Genomic DNA, 20738 nt, shown 5'->3' with positions numbered 1-20738 from the left:
AGTGAACATAATGTGCTGGAGCGACTCCGGTGTCTCCTTATCACATTCGCACATGGCGGGGGCTTGGCCCTTTGAGAATCTATGTCTCAGGACGTTGGAGGGAAAAACGTTGAACCTCGCTTTGGTGAAGGCTTTGGGCAACAGTCGAAAGGGAGGAGAGGTATGATGGAACGCAGTAAGTTAATGTGATACCAATGTTCTGAGGCGAACAAACACCTCCCCCCAGCATATAATTTCGCTGTAGATCAATGTCATCCAGTCTTTGGCGGATCAGTCTTTGAGCAGTAATTTGGTATAGTTTTAAGGAATCTGAAGGAGAGATTCCATAACTCAGGAGTTTGGCATGAATTCTACTAGTCCAAGGGCTAGAGAATTCATCTCGCCATAAGCATTGGACAAGGTAATGGATTGGTAGTCTATGCCACAATGATAACCAATAATTGAAGACTTGCTTCCACAGGCAAGTTTCTAAGGATGCGATCTTCAATTCTAGTCGCATGGCTGCGTTGCTTACGCACAGAGGGAGCACAAGGAGCCGACGTAGGAATTGATTTTGCAGTGTCTTGAGAGGAACAAGATCTGTCATCACAGCCCAAAGCGGGGCAGCATAAGCAAGCACGGCAACCACTTTTGCCTTGAACACCTTTAGGGCCGAGGGAACGTGCAAAGCTCCATCCGAAAAAAAGAATCGGAGGAGTGCATATGACAGAGTTTTGGCCTTGTTAAGTAGGTGTTGAATTTGAGCTTTCCACCCCAAATTGTATTGAAAAATAACTCCTAGGTATTGAAATTTTAGAACTTGCTCTATTTTTGCTCCACCAAGCTTCCATTCGTATAATCTCCGGCTTCTGGAGAAAATCAGAATCTTGGATTTAACATGGTTGATGGTTAATTGGTTGAGTTGACAATACGTGGCAAAGATCTTCAGAGCTCTGATTAGTCCAACACGTGTATAAGATAGAATTACCGCGTTGTCCGCGTATAAAAGGAGTGGGCAGCGGTAGTCCGCTAGTCTAGGCGCGTGTATACTTAAAGAAGAGTTAACTAGGGGTGCTCGCATGTCGCTGATAAATAGGTTGAATAGACAGGGAGCCAATATACATCCTTGGCGCACTCCCTTATTTATTGGTATCCAATTTGTGAGGTCGCCCGCAAATTGGCTAGATAATTGGCTAGATAATTGGCTAGATAATTGGCTAGATTTGAGAGGTGTCTGAAACTTGAAGTTGCCATCTCCTAATGCACATCTTTGCATCTGCCAGTTCAGTTGTAGCATTTGAACAAAGTTACAAAGATGCATATACAGTTTATATATCCTGCATCACATTTTGAATTAACTATAAAAAGTCATATATATTGTATCTATAATATATGAGATGCATTTATTTTGAGGTTTCCAATTAATTTTTCTCTACTTGTAGTTAATTGTCTTTAAAAGGCCTGTGATTTTGTCTGGGTCAAGGCTAGCTAATGTGTTGCCCTCCAGATGTTAAATTATAGCTCCCGTCATTGTCAACCATTGCCCATGCTGGCTGGGACTGATGGGAGGGAGTTCATAAACTCTGGAGTGTGAACATGTAGGCTATCCCTGATCTAAGCTACAAATAAGCTCCCTGAATCCTTGAGAGCTCAGGAAATGTAGTCAGGATATAATATTGGCCTCAGAAGTCAGCACCCTAAAAATCTCAGTTTGCTTTTTGGGGCGGGTTGATGGTCCTCATTTTTATTATTTGCTTGCATGTGTGGTGCCATCAATGTGCAGCATAACAATGAGAAAACCGGTCCCTGCCCCGAGGAGAACCTGCAGTCTAAAAGCCAAGAGAGGGAGAGGATAAAATGGAGAAGGGGTGAATAGAGGAGGGATGTACATCTGTTCTGTTATTCATCCTTAGGCTTTGCTTCCATGGGCAAGGGGAGCTATGGACTTGTTTAAAAGGCTTCAAGGGTTTTGCCATGGCTGCAACATTGCATAATAAAGGGCTCAGCCACACTTGTGCCACGGTTTCTAGCCACAGTCCATGATTTGTAGGCACAGACCCAAGTGGTGTTTTTTCCTTTTGCTTTCCCTTAGAAAACCCACTGTTTATTGTTGAATCAGAACAAAGTAATGTCAAGCTGAGGAAAACCCAACTGAGGGGTGAACAGCAGGTTTTCCCAGAAAAAATGGTGGGAGGAAAATAAACATGCCTACAATCACAGATCTGTGCATTGAAATCATGGCAGAAATGGGAGGATGGATGGGCCCAAGCAATGCATTATTTATAAAGGTCACAAAATTCAGCTTTTGTTGTCATGGAATTTGGGGTGCCTACATGTATTATATTTACATTTAGTGTTGCAGAGTGCATACAGTACTATAAAAGTCCTCCAGCAATGTCAGATCCAAGAGTTCCAAATATCACCTAGTCAAGGCTACAGAAAGAGGAAGTGCATGCTTAGCTCAAGCCTGTTAGGATTTTATCCTGCCATCTATTTAAAACTGCTAAAGAAAGTCAGATAGGCATGTGATAGTACTTTCACTGGACCAATCAAAATTGAAAAATGGAACAAACTTCTTAATTTCACAGAACTCTTCAGAGGGCAAAAACTGGTATTAATAGAATAAAAAGGAGGCAAATAATCTTGTGGTGGGAGAGAGAGACAGAGACATAGCCAAGAATCTTGAACTAGGCATCCTGGAACATGCCAGTGCAACTGCTCAGCCAGTATTACATGGTCTTGGACCATGTCACATGCATCCTCCTGGCAAATTCTGGGAATTGGCTAGGAATTTACCACAAGTGTACAATCTGTCAGGCATAAGACTGCACACAGACATGCATGTGCACATGGTAACTGTTTTTCTTGGTAATCTTGAAACATAGAGCAGATTTGATATTCCTCAAAATTCTGTGTAAGGATCATACCAACACATGTGATATTATTTTGTGAAATAGTGTACAGCTTATACCAGATTAGATTTTGGAGTTAGTTTGGTTTTGTGAAATTCAACTAGAAACCTTCTTTTTGAAGTTCAATCTATGAGTTGCATGAGAGCCAAGAAAGCTCATTTGAGCAGTTCATATTGCTTGCTTATCTTTCTTAATTAAAATGTGTTGGGGATCATTGATCAGAAACAATATGTCTCTAACAAGCATCTCTCTCTCCTCCCCCACTTCATTCTCTTGATTGAAAAGTGACGGAGGATGAGAGCTTTTTACTTCTATTTTCAGAAAATAATCCCATTATATTTTCTAAAACAGTAGTTGATGTGAGAAGGAAACAATGTTTTCTGGAAATAGGGAGCTGCTGAGAGGATTATTTGGAGTCATGTCAACTGATGATTTGAAGTGATGCTGACTGAGTCTCCCTGTATTATTGACAACAAAAATAGATACGTGAAAGCCCTATGAAAACCTCATTTTGCTTCCCTTGGAATTTTTCTGATGTTTGACTCCATTTTCCTCTCCTTCCTCTCTTGTCTCCTTTGTTTCTGTCTCTCAATTTGTAAGCCCGTTGAGGCAAGGAGTAGTTATCTCACACAACATTCATGGATGACACAATATGAAGCAACAATAACAATAACAGATAAGTGCCATAAATGTGCAGTGGCAGCATGCAGGAAGGCACAAGTTCCCTACTCCAATCCTTAGTTTGTAGACAACTTTTGCTTGGCGTTAATTCCTATCACTTTGTGACAGACAGCTAGCCCTGCTTCTGACAGCCAAGGCAGATCATTCGTCAGCTTGCTAGAGGGGCAGTGACAGCTGTCTCTCTTAGATTCCTTTGCAGGTGAGGAAGCATATCATGGTGACACACTGCACTAGATTGTTGTCTTGTCCCAAATCTTCCATTTGGCAGCACACTGCTGCAGAACTGTCAGGATTTCGTAGTGATCAGTGTGAATCAAAGCTGTTGTGAAACGTGTCTTTTTCAAGTTTCCAAAAGTTTTGTGTTTTGTTTTTTCTTGGCAGGAAATTGATGGCCTTCCACCCCTTTTTTCTTCTCCTTGTTTTTATTTACCATCCTCTGATCTGATCTGTCAGTTGCTGCTCATGAGTATGATTCACAGTTTAAAAATAAAAACTCTTTAAAATCTTAGCATTTCAAATGGTGGACGTGGGGCTCATGCCAGGAAAGTGACAATCAGGAGGTGGAACACAGGACTGACTCCCCTCATCCATCTGTCAGCTGTTGGCTCAGAAATGCTTGAGATGGGAGGAGGGGATTTTGCCACTCCTTTGCAGAAGCAAGCATTTTCTTCTTGTCTAAGCCTCAAAATATATACATAAATAAGAAATATAAAGTTTATTTCTCAAATGTTTCTGACCAAGGACATGAACACATAAAATGGAACCAAGTGATTATGGTGGCACAATGGGTCAGTGTGTCTGACTGTTAACCAGAAGGTTGGTGGTTCAAGTCCACCCAGGAATGGCTGTGGGCAGGTTTTCTGCATTGCAGGGGGTTGGACTAGATGACCCTTGTTCCACATGCTCAACAACTTAGAATCATAGAATCATAGAATCATAGTTGGAAGAGACCACAAGGGCCATCAAGTCCAACCCCCTGCCAAGCAGGAAACACCATCAGAGCACTCCTGACATATGGTTGTCAAGCCTCTGCTTAAAGACCTCCAAAGAAGGAGACTCCACCACACTCCTTGGCAGCAAATTCCACTGTCAAACAGCTCTTACTGTCAGGAAGTTCTTCCTAATGTTTAGGTGGAATCTTCTTTCTTGTAGTTTGGAACCATTGCTCCGTGTCCGCCTCTCTGGAGCAGCAGAAAACAACCTTTCTCCCTCCTCTATGTGACATCCTTTTATATATTTGAACATGGCTATCATATCACCCCTTAACCTCCTCTTCTCCAGGCTAAACATGCCCAGCTCCCTTAGCCGTTCCTCATAAGGCAGCGTTTCCAGGCCTTTGACCATTTTGGTTGCCCTCCTCTGGACACGTTCCACTTTGTCAGTGTCCTTCTTGAACTGTGGTGCCCAGAACTGGACACAGTACTCCAGGTGAGGTCTGACCAGAGCAGAATACAGTGGCACTATTACTTCCCTTGATCTAGATGCTATACTCCTATTGATGCAGCCCAGAATTGCATTGGCTTTTTTAGCTGCCGCGTCACACTGTTGGCTTAGATGAATGCTACACACACACACACACACACACACACAAATGTCTGGCATTTCTGAGGTTCATAATTCCAAGATTATGTTTCAGTGGCAATTGAATAGAGCAGGGGCAATGTATGTTACCTTCAGTGATCAACTGTTGAGTTTGGATTTTGGCTCATTCATTGGCTTTTGTGACATTTATGGATTTTCCTTCCCTCTCCCTCCTTCTTTCAGCTCCTGAAGTTCTTGCCCAGAAACCCTACAGCAAAGCAGTAGACTGTTGGTCCATTGGAGTTATTGCATATATTCTGTAAGTAGGATCAAATGAGGTTACACTAGTGATTTCATTATTAATCTCAAATACTTTCACACACATTATTAATCTCAAATACTTTCACACACATTGTGTATGCCATCAAATGCCAACAGTGTCCTTCAGCTCTCTATATTGGACAAACAGGCCAGACCTTACGCCAAAGAATAAACGGACATAAATCGGACATCAGGAATCACAAGACAGAGAAACCAGTAGGAGAACACTTCAGTCTCCCAGGACATTCTATACAAGATCTCAAAGTAGCTGTTCTATTACAAAGGAATTTCAGAAATAGACTGGAAAGAGAAGCTGCTGAATTGCAACTTATCACCAAACTTAAAACCATGGAGAAACCTGGTCTGAACAAAGACCTTGGATTCTTATCTCATTATACATGACCTTTTCACCCCTTGCTTTTTCCTGTAAGACCTATTGCAGTCGTTAAGAGTCGTCAACAGGCTCATCACAGCTATCTGCCAATCACCCATTCCCACCACCCTTCTGAGTAATACCCCTCCCCACCTTCTCACTATATAGAAGGGTCTGGAAACTTCTGTTTCAGTGTATCTGAAGAAGTGTGCATGCACACGAAAGCTCATACCAAGAACTGACTTAGTTGGTCTTAAAGGTGCTACTGGAAGGAATTTTTTTTGTTTTGACTTTCACACACAGTGTGCCAAGTAGTAATAATAATTAATAGTGGGTTGTTTGCTCAGTGACCACCATTTTCAATCAGACCCATGGTCAGATCTCATGAATCATTCCGTTCTTCTAAAAATCAGTTTTCCTGAATGGGATGAACAGCAGCTTGAGGGGGGAGGCAATTTTCATTGTGAAAATGGTGCAGGAGGAAAGGCTTAACCCTGCTTCCCATTCTGTCCCACAGCCAAGTGACCCCATTGAGGTGGAAGTTCTGGTCAGAGATCCCATCTGATCAGATTTGGCCCTGAGTCTCTGAAGTATTTTAAGATGTTGCCTCACACTGCTATGCTTTTAAGCAACTGATATGTTAATGTTTTTATTATGATCATTGTACAGTGGTACCTCAGGTTAAGTACTTAATTCGTTCCGGAGGTCTGTACTTAACCTGAAGCACCACTTTAGCTAATGGGGCCTCCTCCTGCTGCCGCGCCACCAGAGCATGATTTCTGTTCTCATCCTGAAGCAAAGTGCTTAACCTGAAGCACCATTTCTGGATTAACAGAGTCTGTAACCTGAAGCGTATGTGTCAGAGCTGCCTCTAGGTCCCAGCTCACAGAGGACCAACGCTAGGCTGTCGTAATGTACAAAAGTCTTTATTGAAGTTCAATTTCCATTTCAAAGCCGCAGCGCGCAGCCCTACATCTTAAACCCTAGATCGGCGAAGTCCCGTCTGAGTCTCCTCCCCTCTGACACCAGTTTAAGATCCTAGCCCTGCTCCACCTTTTCCGCTGCTCTCTCCTCTTCTGGGTCCTCCTGCCCGCTGGGGCATTGCCCTTTCTGGACTCTTCCGACGCTGAGTCGCTTAGCTCCTCCCCCTGCCTCCGGCGGGCTTTAGGACCCGGTTCCCAATCCTCATTCTCTGCTGTCCCGTGCTCCTGTACATTTGAACTTGCCTCTCGCGCCAACCCAGTGACCTTTCTCCTAACCGTTACACTACTTCGGTCACTGCTTCCCTCTTCCGGGATACTGGCCGGATCTGACCTCCCCTCCGTTGTCCGACTTTCTGATGGAGGCGTGGTCAGCCCTGCCTCATCTTCTCTCCCTGGTGGGGAATGCACTGGCCCCGATCCTTGGGACTCTTCCCCCCCACTCTGCTCTGGTGGGGAAGCTGGTCCTGATTTCCAACTACTGCTCTGGGAGTCCCTGCTGCCTCCTTGCTCCTGGGGCGTTCCCCTTGGGAACCCCCTACCCCTGGCCACTGGCACCCCCTTCTGTGAATCTTCCGATTCGCTGGAGAGGCTCATGGAATCCCTCGGTCCACTGTCCTCTTCTCCTACGCTCCCCTTGGATTCTTCCCCTTCGCTCTCCATCTCCTCTCTTCCCTGTGCCTCTGCTCCTGAGGCCCTGACAGTATGTAACCCGAGGTACCACTGTATTGTAGCAGACATTTTCACTGATTAGAAGCTGCCAGGAGAATCTGAACTGGCTGGTTTAGCAGAGTAATATACATACATACATACATACCATAGGTCCCCTGATTGAACTGGACACAGAGCAATGGGGAAAGAAGCTAATTCTGGCTTAGTGCTGTTTTTTTATGCATGATTGAGTATATTGTAGATTACAAGTTCAAAAAATGTTAAAAACCTCAAACAAATAAGATGTGATAAGAAATACTAAGGTTGCTTCAGTGCCAGCCCTGAATACTTCATTTTAATCATATCCAGTTCTCAGCAGCTTTATGATCAGACTTTTTAAAAAACAGAAAATTCATATTGTATGCTTTCAGCAGCTTGAAACTTCCTGTTATTCCATATGTCACATTTATTTTATTTTATTTTAAAGCAACTAAATTGAAGGGCCCAGATTTTTTTCCTGTTACAATTTGTATATTTAAAATAGGAAGATTCAGCCCATTGCGGGTGTGGATCCTGGGATTCCCACAGGGTATAACAGAGCCCTGTTCCCTGCCCTGCACCCATCATATGTGTCAGAGAAGGGACCGCCTTCTCAGTGGATCCTTGCATCTTGCCATCTTGCATCCACTCACTCAAGACGTGTGAACTGTGCTCCTTGACCACACTGAAGGGAAGGCTAGCAGAGTACTTGCTCTGTGTATGCACCTCAAGAGTAGTAAGATGAGAGGGATCTGTTATGCTCTATGACAAGAGTTCCCAGTTGGTAGCCTGCAGACCCCAGGAGGTTCACGTAACCCACCCAGGGGGCCATGGCACCATTCATATAAGAAAAAGAGATACCCAAATTTTCAAAAGTAGGGGATCCATGGCTTGGCTTCTGAAAAACTGGGGGTCCACAGTACTTTGCCAATTGGGAACCACTGCTCTACGAGATCTCTGCACTTGGGGGTTTACCTACTCAAAACTATGTTGTTTATTCTGTTCACATACAAATGTACACAGAACAATTTTGAGCTTGTCATATATATTTCCCCCCAGCATCAATGTGTGAATATTAATCCACCACATAGTTAATCTATTACCAAAATCTGAGGCCATTACCTAAACTATCCAATTGGTAATATACCTCTGAAAACTAGTGGCTGGAGCAAGCACCAGAGAAATGGTGATTATCTTTAGGTCTGCTTATAAGCTTCAGCAGACTGGTCTGAAGTGATAGCCTACATTGGATTATTGTCTCAGCCAAATTTTGTAAGGGAAAGTGGTGATTATATGGTTATAGTGCTACAAAGATCAAGTAAAAAGCTGGTTGTTGGTTGCATAATATTATTGACAGAAAACTGTCATCCTCAATTATACACTGAGAGCAGATCTATTGATTGCTCCAGCCCACAACACAACTGCCAGGGGATCGAGAGATAATCACCCAACGATCCTACATGAAGATGTCACATGTTGGATGGATGAAACACTCCTTGGGGGGAACAAGGAAGGGAAGCAACATTGGGGAGGGGGAGAAATGCTCAAACCATGTCATTTAAAAGTCATTTCCTCTTCACTAAGAATTCTGAAAATTATAGTTTATGGAGTTAGGGAAGTTAGGGCAGCTCTTCAAGTTACAATTCTTTGGGGGGGGGGGGAGCTGTGACAGTTAAAGTGGTAGAAAGCCATGATGGGTTTGTGGTGCTGAAAAACCATGGCATCCTCCAGAATACTCCATATGATCCCACCCTGTTTTGCCTCTCTAGCCTTTTCTTTCCCCTTTGCCTTCTTTGCCCGGTTCTTCTCCAGCTCCACCACATCCCTTCTGCCTGGGGGGGACTGCCCTGGAATCTGGACGGCGTGGTTTTTAACATGCTGAGCAGCAACTATTTCGTTACAGATCTCAAATCAGTGTGCTACACAAGTGATGCTTATTTGAAAAATGGAACTCAGAGAAGCAGTCTTCTTGTCTTCCAGATTAATGCCCTTTATCTAGAACTGAGGGAGGAGGCTGAAGGCAAGCAGAGAAAGCATCACAGCTCCCAAGAAATCCTGTCAAGGCTAATTTCTACTAAGTGGTCCCTTGGCAAAAATATTGTGAAGAATGACTGTCACTTTGTTTTGTACATGACAATTCTTGCGCTGACTCTCAATGGAAATATTAGCACTTGCTGTAGGAGAGAGAGAGTTGTGTATTGTTCATTTAGGGCTTATCCCCATGTACCTTTTGCCCCACTCTTTCTGGGCAGAGCTTCAGTGCTCATAGCTGTCAACGTTTCCCTTTTTAAAAGGGAAATTCCCTTATTCCAAATAGGATTCCTCACAAGAAAAGGGAAAAGTTGACAGCTATGTCAATGCTCCTTGTCCAAGTGGTTTTTTGTTTTTTGCCCCAAACTTTCACAGCAAACTTGGGTTTTCCACAGATTGATGACTGCTCAGATCACTGGCACCAGGCATAGGGGGTGCAAAGGGTTCTAGCCTCCTCAATATTTTGAATTGAATTTTGAATTGGGGGCCCAGCTCCCCCCAATATTGAGGGGCCAACATCCCCCGCCATTGCCAGTGCACCCCAGCCTCCATCCAGGAGTTGGGAGGGGGCTGGGACCAGCGAGGGCGAAGATTGCTCTCCATGAGTCTCACCCCTGCTGGCCGCATGCTGAGGAGAGGACGGGGGAAAGGGGGAAAGCTCTGGAGCAAAGAAAGGGGGGCACTCAGACACAAGGAAAGGTAAGTGTGGTTGGGCCCTTATTCTATGGGTTCTTAAAAAGTGTATATTTACTTAAAATAGAGTCAGTTCTGAATTAGTGATGCCCTAATTCAGAGCTTCACATATGGTGTAACTTTCCACTCCTACGGCCCACTTGAGACAGCTCAAAATTATTGTGGCCTGTGAATCACAAAATGGTGAAATACTGGGGGGGGGGGGGGTAGGCTGACATTCCATTTGGAAGCCCAAAGTTAATTGTGAAAAACTGAAGTTCTACTTCAATCACTTGTTCTCATGTGACTCAAAATGTCCTGCTTTTTAAAAAATTGTGTGTATTAGGCTCTGTGGGTATCCTCCCTTCTATGATGAAAATGACTCCAAGCTTTTTGAGCAGATCCTTAAAGCAGAATATGAATTTGACTCTCCATATTGGGATGATATCTCTGACTCTGGTAAGGAGCAAGTAGAATCACAAATTAGGTACTTATTCTTATCAGTATCCTTTGTTGTTAGTGAACATACTTTTTCTGCATCATACATTGTTTTAAATACTGCCTTCCCCTCTCTTCCCAACAGTACATACTCATCTCTTCTTCTGAATCCTGGCACTTCTTGTATTCCACTTTTCCTCCAGCTCCCACATTGTAAGCATAATGTGGGAATAAGAGGACTCGTCCACACTTGCTTATTTTAAAATAATTTATACAGATTGCAGAATTTAGCATTTCTTGGTGCAGAATGTATATGACCTGGTCATAGACATTTTTTAGAAGGCATAGACCTAGCCTATGATTCATTCACTGTGATGGAAGTTGACTTTTTTCAGTTCACGCTTTATATGAGCAAATTCCTGGTCCCCAAAATATTCAGCTACCATCACGTATGAGAAATCTAGTAATAATAATTCGGTAAGGAAGATGTGGCTTTATGAATAAAAATGGCAGTCTGAGGAGACACATAAATGTAGAATTGAATTACATTATGTATGGTCGTTCACTTGATTGACTTATGACTGCTTTAACGCCTTATATGTGTATAAAATGCTCCTTACTTTAATCTACTACCAGAACCTGCACCCTAACCCCATATCTCCCAGTGTTATGTCTCCCAGTGGGACACCATCATATTGTTTCAGAGGATTAGATGACTGCAATGTGCAAATTAAGATGAGCCTTTAATACCACTGTGTGCTTTTCTTGTACTTCCTCCTTCCTTCTCTGAAAACAGCCAAAGATTTTATTCGGAATTTGATGGAGAAAGACCCAAACAAAAGATACACCTGTGAGCAGGCAGCCCGACATCCCTGGTAAGCAGTTACTCAGTTCATTGCCATGTCCAGAAATTGTCAACACCGTTTGTCTCCATCATTAATCAGTGATTATCAAACTCTTCACTCAAGGGGTAAATACCAAGGAAGCACAAAAGAGAGCAATTGCCTTGAAAAATCCTTGCTTAATGGCTCCCACCTAGCATCATAGCCAGGTAAATACCAAGGAAGCACAAAAGAGAGCAATTGCCTTGAAAAATCCTTGCTTAATGGCTCCCACCTAGCATCATAGCCAGCAATGGCATAACAGTCAACAGCATTGAGCTGTGATTGCAATCACATTACAGAGAAAGGTTTGAGACTCAGACTTTGCAGGCAAGGAGGAGGTGTCAATGGAGAACAAAAGCAGAGAAAAACAGAAACCTCACTCACAATAAAATAAGAGCAAATCACTATTCACACATGGCCAGCTGTGTTCAATGAATTCAGAGGGGAGGGGTATATTCAGTGTCATGGCCGTCCTACCCCATCCTTAATGCATACGTGCACATGCCCAACAAACCTCAAATCAGGATGAGGTGTGTGCATGATAATGCATGCTGGACCTACGTACACACATGTGCTATTTGTTACAACGGAAGCAGGTGAGTGGCTGTGATCCCATTGTCCCACCAAATCTTCACTTTGCTATATTGTCAGTGTAAAACAGAACATAGGAAGAGCAGCACTAAATCAGACCCTGGGCCCTTCAAGTCCAGCATCGTGTTTCCACAGCGGCCAACCAGGTCCCTATGGGAAACCTACAGGACATGGGGCAAGAGCCCTCTCCTGCTCTTCTTTCCCAGAAACTGGTCTTCCTAGGTGTCCTGCCTCTGATCCTGAGGATAGAAGAGAGCTATCCACAGTAGTCTGAACTTGTCTACTTTCTCTTTAAAGTTGGCAGCCAGCACCACATAGGAAATCCCGTAGTTTAACTATGGACTCTTTGAAGAAGTTCTTCAATTTGTCTCTCCCAAATCTCCACCATTCAGTTTCACTGGACAGCCCTGAATTCTAACTGGAAAATGTCAGCGTGAATCAGAAGTTTGTAGGCCACAGAATCTAGCATCGAAGTGCTCTTCACATCTGTTCAGAACCATTTCCAACAAAAAGGACATGTGAGAAACCTTTAACCATTGGTCAAAAACTTCACAAAGAGAAGGAAATAGTATATATTTGAATGAAATCATTCCATCACAGGCCTCAGGAAATTAAATATAAGTCATAAAAATGATATCTCAAGCACAGATCAAATGATCAGGAACATACCTACCAGCAGAAAAATAGGTCACCTTTTTATATTTTTGAATGGAAAAGAATTTTCCAAGATGTTTTATCCAACATACACAGCTTGTTGGCCTGGATGATCATTTCCGTTAGTTACTGGAATAAAATATAATACACACATTTGAAGAGCTCCTAACACAATTTTTCTTTTCATTTAACCATTTGATTCCCAATCAGCAATTGAATGCTGTTGCTAAAGGCCTGACAACATTTTTCTCCCAACCTTTTATCCATAATTCAGGCTTTGAATATAGGCCATCAGTTACAAAGACTGTTCACCATGTTAGTATTGTAATGCCCCCTTCTTGCACACAGTGCTCTGGAGTTACTAGTGCTTATGTCTTGTTGAAGTCAATACCATGCATTGACAGAAGTCCTACAGATATCAATTTAAGTGTGCTTAAGCCTTCAATTTTGAAGCCTACAGTGAAATACTGTGAGTCTGACACCCCAGTACTGAATAAAAAATAGCTCACATTGGGCTGTGCTATATCATCATCATCATCATCATCATCATTTCAATTTATATACTACACTTCATCCATAGATCTCAAGGTGGTTCACAACATAACAATACAATAAAACAGACAAAATACATAATAAAAGTAAGAACAAAACCAAACCAAACCAATAATCCCCCCTTCCACAACACATTTAAAAGGGTATTGGATGTTAATCAGACAAAGACCTGGTCAAAGAGGAATGTTTTCGCCTGGCACCTAAAGGTGTACATAAGGAAAGTATTTGTCTACTCAGTGAAAACTATTTCAATGCCTTGCAGTACAACTGGAGTCCTGATTATTACAGCATGCAAGTCTTATTAGAAAGATAACAGGATGGGAAAGAGGGATGGCAGGCAAGTAGGTTAAAAGTTGAGGGAGATCTTAAAGTTGCAACCTGACACCCCTAATAGTTCACCACCTGCTTATAGCTTTGTGTAGACCCTACGTTTCTACGTTTTTCCAAATCTGGCATATATAAAAGCAAAGGATCCATGCTGAGCCACAAAAGCAGGCCAGTGGGGAAGCCCTGTTGTAACAGGCAATGTTATTTGAAATAATCCACACATTTATATGGGTTGGTTTAACCTAAGAGGCAGGTGATTGTGGTCCCATCTGCAGGGATTATTTGTCAAGCAAATCTCTTTCTTAAGGCTTTTAGTGTATCTCAGGGCAGAAGGTCTGGTCAAGCTACATTGCTTTGACATAGAACTTGGGGTAAACAGAGACAGGCAGTAATTTTCTGGGGCCTGATAAGTGTTTCAATTTTTTTCTTTCATGCAACATCGGTGATAATAAATGACAGCAATTACCCTGATTAAGTACATCTTGTCAAGGCAGAATCCTGATCCTGTACTAAACCGCAGAGTTCAGTTTTTAATGACTCAAAGGGAAAAGATGAATGCACAGAATTGTCAGCTCAAGGGCTAGCCATAATTTTTCTTTTTTAAAAAATTGTAAGATCAGAGAGTGGAGGAAAAACCTATTTCATTCAAAGACTCTTAGGAAAAAATATAGGGACAAATCATGGCCTTATTTAATAAGGCTCATTTAATTTCTTTCAGAGTCCTTCAATTGTTTGTTAGAGCAAGGCCCAGTAGTACAACTGCATCATTAAAAACATTTTATGTAAAACGATTATATTGCCACTCTGTGAAAAAGATGATTTACAGAGGAGTTGGTTCCCAGGCAATCCTATTTAAAGTGTGAAATGGCTCCCTGAGGAGAATACCGTAAGTGATGTTTATAACCTTCGTTTAAACTCTTCTCTGGCCTCTCCCAGTGCTCTGTTTATTTTGGAATCTGATCGGTACTGGATGTGTATATGTTTCAGGAGTTATGCTCCTGCACCATTATCTGCTACACAAACTTTGTGCTTCCTTCATCTGGGTGATTGTTCCCAATGAGGCTTTGGTCAGAGTGGCTTTCAATAAGTATATACAGCAGATTCTGAAAACAGTGGAATTGAGAACTTGCCCAGTGTTCCATATCTAGGCATATTGAGAACAAAGCTAAACCCTGCCAGAAACAAATCCAGGATGCCCCCTGCCAAGCAACAGGTATTGCATTTTATCCTGTGTCCTAAAATTGTTGTCTTGTGCATTTCACCATTGCTGTTTCACATCATAGACTGCTGCTTGTGAGATCAGGGAACTGCACAGCATGACAACATCAGTATACAAGTTGAGTTGTTGTAGAGAAGGAGGGAGAGATTCAACATATGGCTACTATGGGAGGGGCAAACGTATTATTTTTTGTAACATTGGGTTCCATCCTCAGGAAAATGAATCCTCCCCCAATGCGTGTGTGTGTGTGTGTGTGTGTGTGCACGCACGCACGCGCACGCACGCAGACACACACACACACCACACAAGACCAGGAAGATAAGAGATTGCATAACAATATAGGTTTGGAATTGGAAGGATCATCCCTAGAAAGCAAAGCATATTAGTAACACAAGATGACTCCCATTACTATTACATATAACCCAAGGTTAAGATGCTGCAGTATCACCTACAATCTATGCTAGAGAACAGTGGAAAAACAAGGCGGAGGAAGAGAAAAGCTATCAACAGCCCCTCATCTTGAAACCGCTGCTCACCTGCAGCCAACTGACAAGACATGGGTAGCAAAGCATGTAACTCCTCAGTAAACCCAAGAGCCAGTTGCACTCTTTAATTACCCAGTGTTAATTAAACCATTGTTAGTATGCTAGTGCATACTTGGAGGCAAAAACAGTGTGTACCCAGGTATTACATGATGTGTAAACCATGTCTGATATATCCAAAATGAAACAAAAAATAGTAATATTAATTACTTCCCCTCTCATTTATGTACACAAACACACACAGATCAATATGCAAAGGATGCAGGTAATCTTTATCTAGGATTTCAGCCTAAGCAGGGCATTTCATAGGCAATTGCTTCTTTCATCTTACACTGGCATTTCTCCAGCCCTCCCACCCTGTGCAGGCCACCACTGCCCCCTTCTCAGAGTATTGCTGATTCCCATCCTGCCATGGCACTGACTTCACACTATGGGTGTAGTGGAACATTTCAGGAGTCCTGCTGATGTTTCTGTATGGACAGAAGGAGGGATGCTCACTTGTCAGCAGCAAGATTGCTTCTGATACTTGAATCTGTGGCTGCCTCCTCAGTCTCCCAGACAGGCATCAACATGCTGCCCAACTACGTATTGTGGATGGGAATTCCTCCTGGTCAGTTAAATCTATTGTGCTTATTCATCCTAGTTAATGTCAGGAAAGATGCCAATTAGTGTCACTAGTTTTGTAGTTATCTCTGCATTGATAATAGTACCAAATACTTTCTTGATCCCCAGTTAATCCTGTATTTGTCACCTGGGCAGCCAGGATAGGTTAAAGTCAATGACCCAGCGATGAAAAAGGAATCGGGTCTCTGACCCTGAACCAATCACAGTTAGCTCTGTGTGTGTGTGTGTGTGTGTGTGTGTGCGCGCGCGCGCGCGCGCGTGTGCGCGCGTGTGTGTGCGTGCGTGCGTGCGTGTCATCAAGCCATAGCTGAACAGGGTTTACCATAACTTTATTTTGGATATATATGCCATGATTTATACCTCACATTTCAGGCAAATAGTGCAAGAGATTTACAAAAGACTCAAAACATTAACAGCACAATGGCACAATGCTATTTTTCTGCTCCAAAGTGAGCCCCATTGAATTCAATGCAGCCTGCTCACAGGCGATGCTAAACACCCTTAACAGGAAGTGTGAACATAGTCCTATACGTGCCTGCCCCAATGCAAGTCCCATTGCACTCCATAGGGCTTATTCTCGCTCAGGTAAATGGTATAGGATTGCTTCCTGAATCGCACTGAATGCAAGTTTCTGGCCACTGGCCTGCTAACTGGCACCACCTGCTTCCTTCACACCCAGCTCTTTTCCACTGGTTTCAGCCAGTGTTTACTTGTTTTAGGGTTCCATTATGGCTGCATGAAACTTCTTAAATTTCATTGCTGCACAAGACTTTTAATATTTCCCTTGGTAGTAATTAAGTGATTGATATGGGAACGAGAATGTTGTTAAGAGGGCATCACTTCATTCAGAGTCTTGCACAGTCTGTGCTTTTTTGCTAAGATTTTGGGTATGAAAAACCTCACGCTCAGATTTGATTTAAAACTATGTGGTGTTAGTTCATTGCTTAGGGGCTGTCCACAACACAATAGACCTTGAGTGCTTTTAGAAACAGCTGCATATCCTGAGGCAGGAAAAAAATAGCAAGCAAGCCAGTTAAAGCTTAGAAGTTATGTCTAGAGAAAAACATTGAATGTCAAGAAAGGTCTTGCAGCATTTTCCTTTGGCTTTAAGGGAGGGGTGACTGGGAGGGATGCAGATGTGGGGCTTTGGACTGATCTACTGATTTGCACCATCCTGCAGCTGCTAAAGGTACCACAATTAATGGGAGAGGAGCTTCTGATGAGCAGCAAGTAGCAATGGTGGACATGGCTATTCCGTATTCCCTGTTGCCATCTAAAACAAAGCCCAAATGTCTGTATCTGTGTTTGCACACTTGTATACTTCTTCCTGCTCCTGCCTCTCCCATTTCTCCATTCTCCACCCTTCGTTTCCACTCTTGCCTTCTCTCACTGTCAAAATATAGATTATAAACTCCTCGGGGTAGGGACCTGTCATGTAATAATGCTGCTACATTTATGATGATTTATTATTGTTATTTTGCCACTGGCCAGTGCAGATGTCAAACAGGCCTGGGAGCAGAGCACACATGCCTGGTGACTGGAGCTGGTCTGGCCTGCTTCGGATTTATACCACACGTATGTTCAGCAGAGGGAGGGCTTAGTTGAGCTCCACCAGTGGGAAATGATGGACTTTTTTCTGTGTTTCACTGAAAAGTATCAGTGCTGCAGCCCATTTTTCAATGAAGTCTATGGCCAAAATGTCAACTCATTTTAAGAGCACTAGATTGCACCCTATTCTTTGTAGAGTGAATAACAGAGAGGAGAGCGTTGTAAAACAATATTCTGAACCAAACATTTCAAATGTCTCGTTTTGTTTTTTTTTCAGGATTGCTGGTGACACAGCCCTCAATAAAAATATTCACGAGTCCGTCAGTGCACAAATTCGCAAGAACTTTGCAAAAAGCAAATGGAGAGTAAGCTATCATGTTCTCAGTTGCTTGTACTGTTGGGAAGAAATGATTTTAGCTTTATAAGGGAGTCTGCTACAGAGCAAAACATGGAAATTTTCCAAATTTTCAAAAGAATGCTTCTGATTTTCAATGGGAAAGTTTAGCTTGGCGTAGAGGTGCAATTCTTTTGTGAAGAAGTTCAGCTGAACTGGGCCCTGGGAGAGGTCCTCTGAGATAATGGACCCATGTTTTCCTTTCTCCTTCTCCTTCTGCTTTATAAAGGAGAAAGTTGGGAAGAGGGGGGATAGTATGCTCCGGCCATATCCTCCATAGCACCCCAAACAATTCCAGTCTTGCAAGTCCAAAACATACATGCCCTCCACCAATATTTATTTAACTACTAAAATGCCTTTTTAGCAGTAGCCCTGGCCCAGCAAGTCAAGTTTAAAAACTGGTGGCATCAATGTCATTTATGCAGATTTAAATTATCAGGCACCATTGATTTCAGTGGAACTTAAGCATAGCTAACTTTCTTGGAAGTGGTGATAACAATTAACTGGTTTCCAATTTCTAAACTACTAATTGGTATCCAATATTTAGATTTCACTTTACTTATCTGTCTTCTTGCAGTATTGCTATATATAACTAGCAGCGCAATGGTCATAACTGTCTAGTCTTGTCCCTTTCTGAGGGTGGGAGTGGTGCTTTGGATTGGTCTAGTGATGGAAGGGAAAGGGCATGAGAGATAGGGAAGGCCATGTTCAAAATGGTATGTGGTGATGTTCTTTGTTCTTGGGTCACACGTCCCAGACACCATCCAATCACAGGTGGCATGGCACCATCTGCCCTACGTAGCTACTGCTCATCACAGCTTTGGTTGTATGTCCTTAAACCCTCAACACACAAAAAAGAAGAGTTAATTACCCAACTAAGAGAATGTGAAAAGAACCTGATAGAGAAACCAAATGATGAAAGAAATAAGCAACTGTATAAGATGTTACAAACACAATATTCAATATTAATAAATCAAGGGGTGGGATGGGGAATTAAGTTAATGAAACAAAAAAAATTTGAGTCTGCAAATAAAACTGGAAAATTCCTGGCGTGGCAATTAAGAAAAAGGAGAAAACAAAATGTGATCAATAAAGTAAAAGTAGAAGAACAAGTCTTGGAGGATCCTAACAAAATAAAAAAGAGCTTCCTTAAATTCTATGAAAATCTATATAAAAGAGAAGAAGAAGATGTAACAGAAATAGGAAAATATCTAGAAGAAAACAGAATCAACAGTCTATCGGAGGAGGAAAGAAGTCTATTAAATAAACCCATAAAAGTAGAGGAAATTCAGGAGGCGATAAAGAAGATGAAACTGGGGAAAGCTCCAGGAGGCGATAAAGAAGATGAAACTGGGGAAAGCTCCGGGGCCAGATGGCTTATCGGCCAAGTACTACAAAGTCCTAGAAGAACTCTTAACACCGGTGCTTTGTGAAGTAATGAATGAGATTTTAAGAGGAGGAAGAATACCAGCATCTTGGAAAGAAGCATACATCACGCTAATACCTAAACCTGACTCAGATAAACTTAATATTAAGAACTACAGACCGATTTCATTATTAAATAATGATTATAAGATCTTTGCAGATGTAATGGCAAGTCGACTTAAAAAGTGCTTAGTCAATCTCATTCATAATGATCAAGCCGGTTTCTTACCTAATAGGCAAATAAAAGACAACATAAGACATATAATAAACCTTATTGAATACCTAGAATGTAAAAATGAAATTCCCGCGGTATTAATGTTCATTGACGCTGAAAAGGCTTTTGACAATGTATCCTGGCATTTTCTAATAAAATGTTTGGAAATGGCAGGGATAGAGGGCACATTCCTGGAAGGAATAAAAGCAATTTATTCACAACAAAGTGCTAAATTAATTATTAATAACAACTTAACAGAATCCTTTGAAATTTCGAAGGGTACAAGACAGGGGTGCCCTCTGTCACCTCTTTTGTTTATTATGGTGTTAGAAATAATTACAAATAAGATAAGGAAAACTTCAGAGATACGCGGAATAAGAATTGGAGTGAAAGAATATAAATTGAAAGCATATGCCAATGATCTTATGTTGTCGCTGGAAGATCCAAAAAAAAGTGTCGGTAAAGTGTTAGATTTGCTAGAAGAATTTGGAAAGTTATCCGGCTTTAAACTAAATAGAACAAAAACTAAAATGATGACTAAAAATATGATAGAAGAAGTAAAAAACCATCTTGAATTACAGACTGGGATCAAAGCAACTAAAAAAGTAAAATACCTCGGAATTTGGCTAACGATGAAGAATATAAATTTAATGGAAGACAACTACACAAACACATGGAAAGAAATAAGGAAGGACCTGGATACCTGGAACAGAATAAAACTCTCTTGGTCGGGAAGAATGGCGGCAATTAAGATGAGCTTATTACCGAAATTGCTGTTCTTATTTCAAAATATACCGATAATCAGGGGAACCTCAGTATTTAAAGATTGGCAGAAAGTACTTTCTAAATTTATTTGGCAAGGAAAAAGGCCAAGAATTAGATTCAAATTACTCACAGACCAAAGAGATAGGGGAGGATTTGCGGTTCCAAATTTGAAGCTGTATTATGAAGCCTCGTGCCTTTGCTGGGTTAAAGATTGGATTGTCATCAAAAACACAGATCTGTTAGATTTAGAAGGCTTTAATATAAGATTTTGTTGGCACGCTTATTTGTGGCGTAATAATGGCTCCAAACTACAAGAAAGAAGATTCCACCTAAACATTAGGAAGAACTTCCTGACAGTAAGAGCTGTTTGACAGTGGAATTTGCTGCCAAGGAGTGTGGTG

At 42.0% G+C, this 20738-nt stretch overlaps 1 protein-coding gene across 1 annotated transcript in view; it reads left to right on the top strand.

Annotated features, from left to right (window-relative positions):
• CAMK1D (calcium/calmodulin dependent protein kinase ID) overlaps positions 1-20738 on the top strand; it is a 260116-nt gene that overhangs the window by 225850 nt on the left and 13528 nt on the right. The window contains exons 6-9 of the mRNA XM_079993323.1: positions 5337-5412; positions 10507-10619; positions 11395-11473; positions 17817-17904. Of these exons, the coding sequence (XP_079849449.1) occupies positions 5337-5412; positions 10507-10619; positions 11395-11473; positions 17817-17904 (356 nt within the window). The remainder of the gene's footprint in view (positions 1-5336; positions 5413-10506; positions 10620-11394; positions 11474-17816; positions 17905-20738) is intronic.

Source organism: Podarcis cretensis (genome assembly GCF_951804945.1).
Source record: "Podarcis cretensis genome assembly, chromosome: 10".
Taxonomy (NCBI): domain Eukaryota; kingdom Metazoa; phylum Chordata; class Lepidosauria; order Squamata; family Lacertidae; genus Podarcis; species Podarcis cretensis.
The sequence above is the reverse complement of the archived record's forward strand: the minus strand, read 5'-3'. Positions and strand labels throughout refer to the sequence as shown.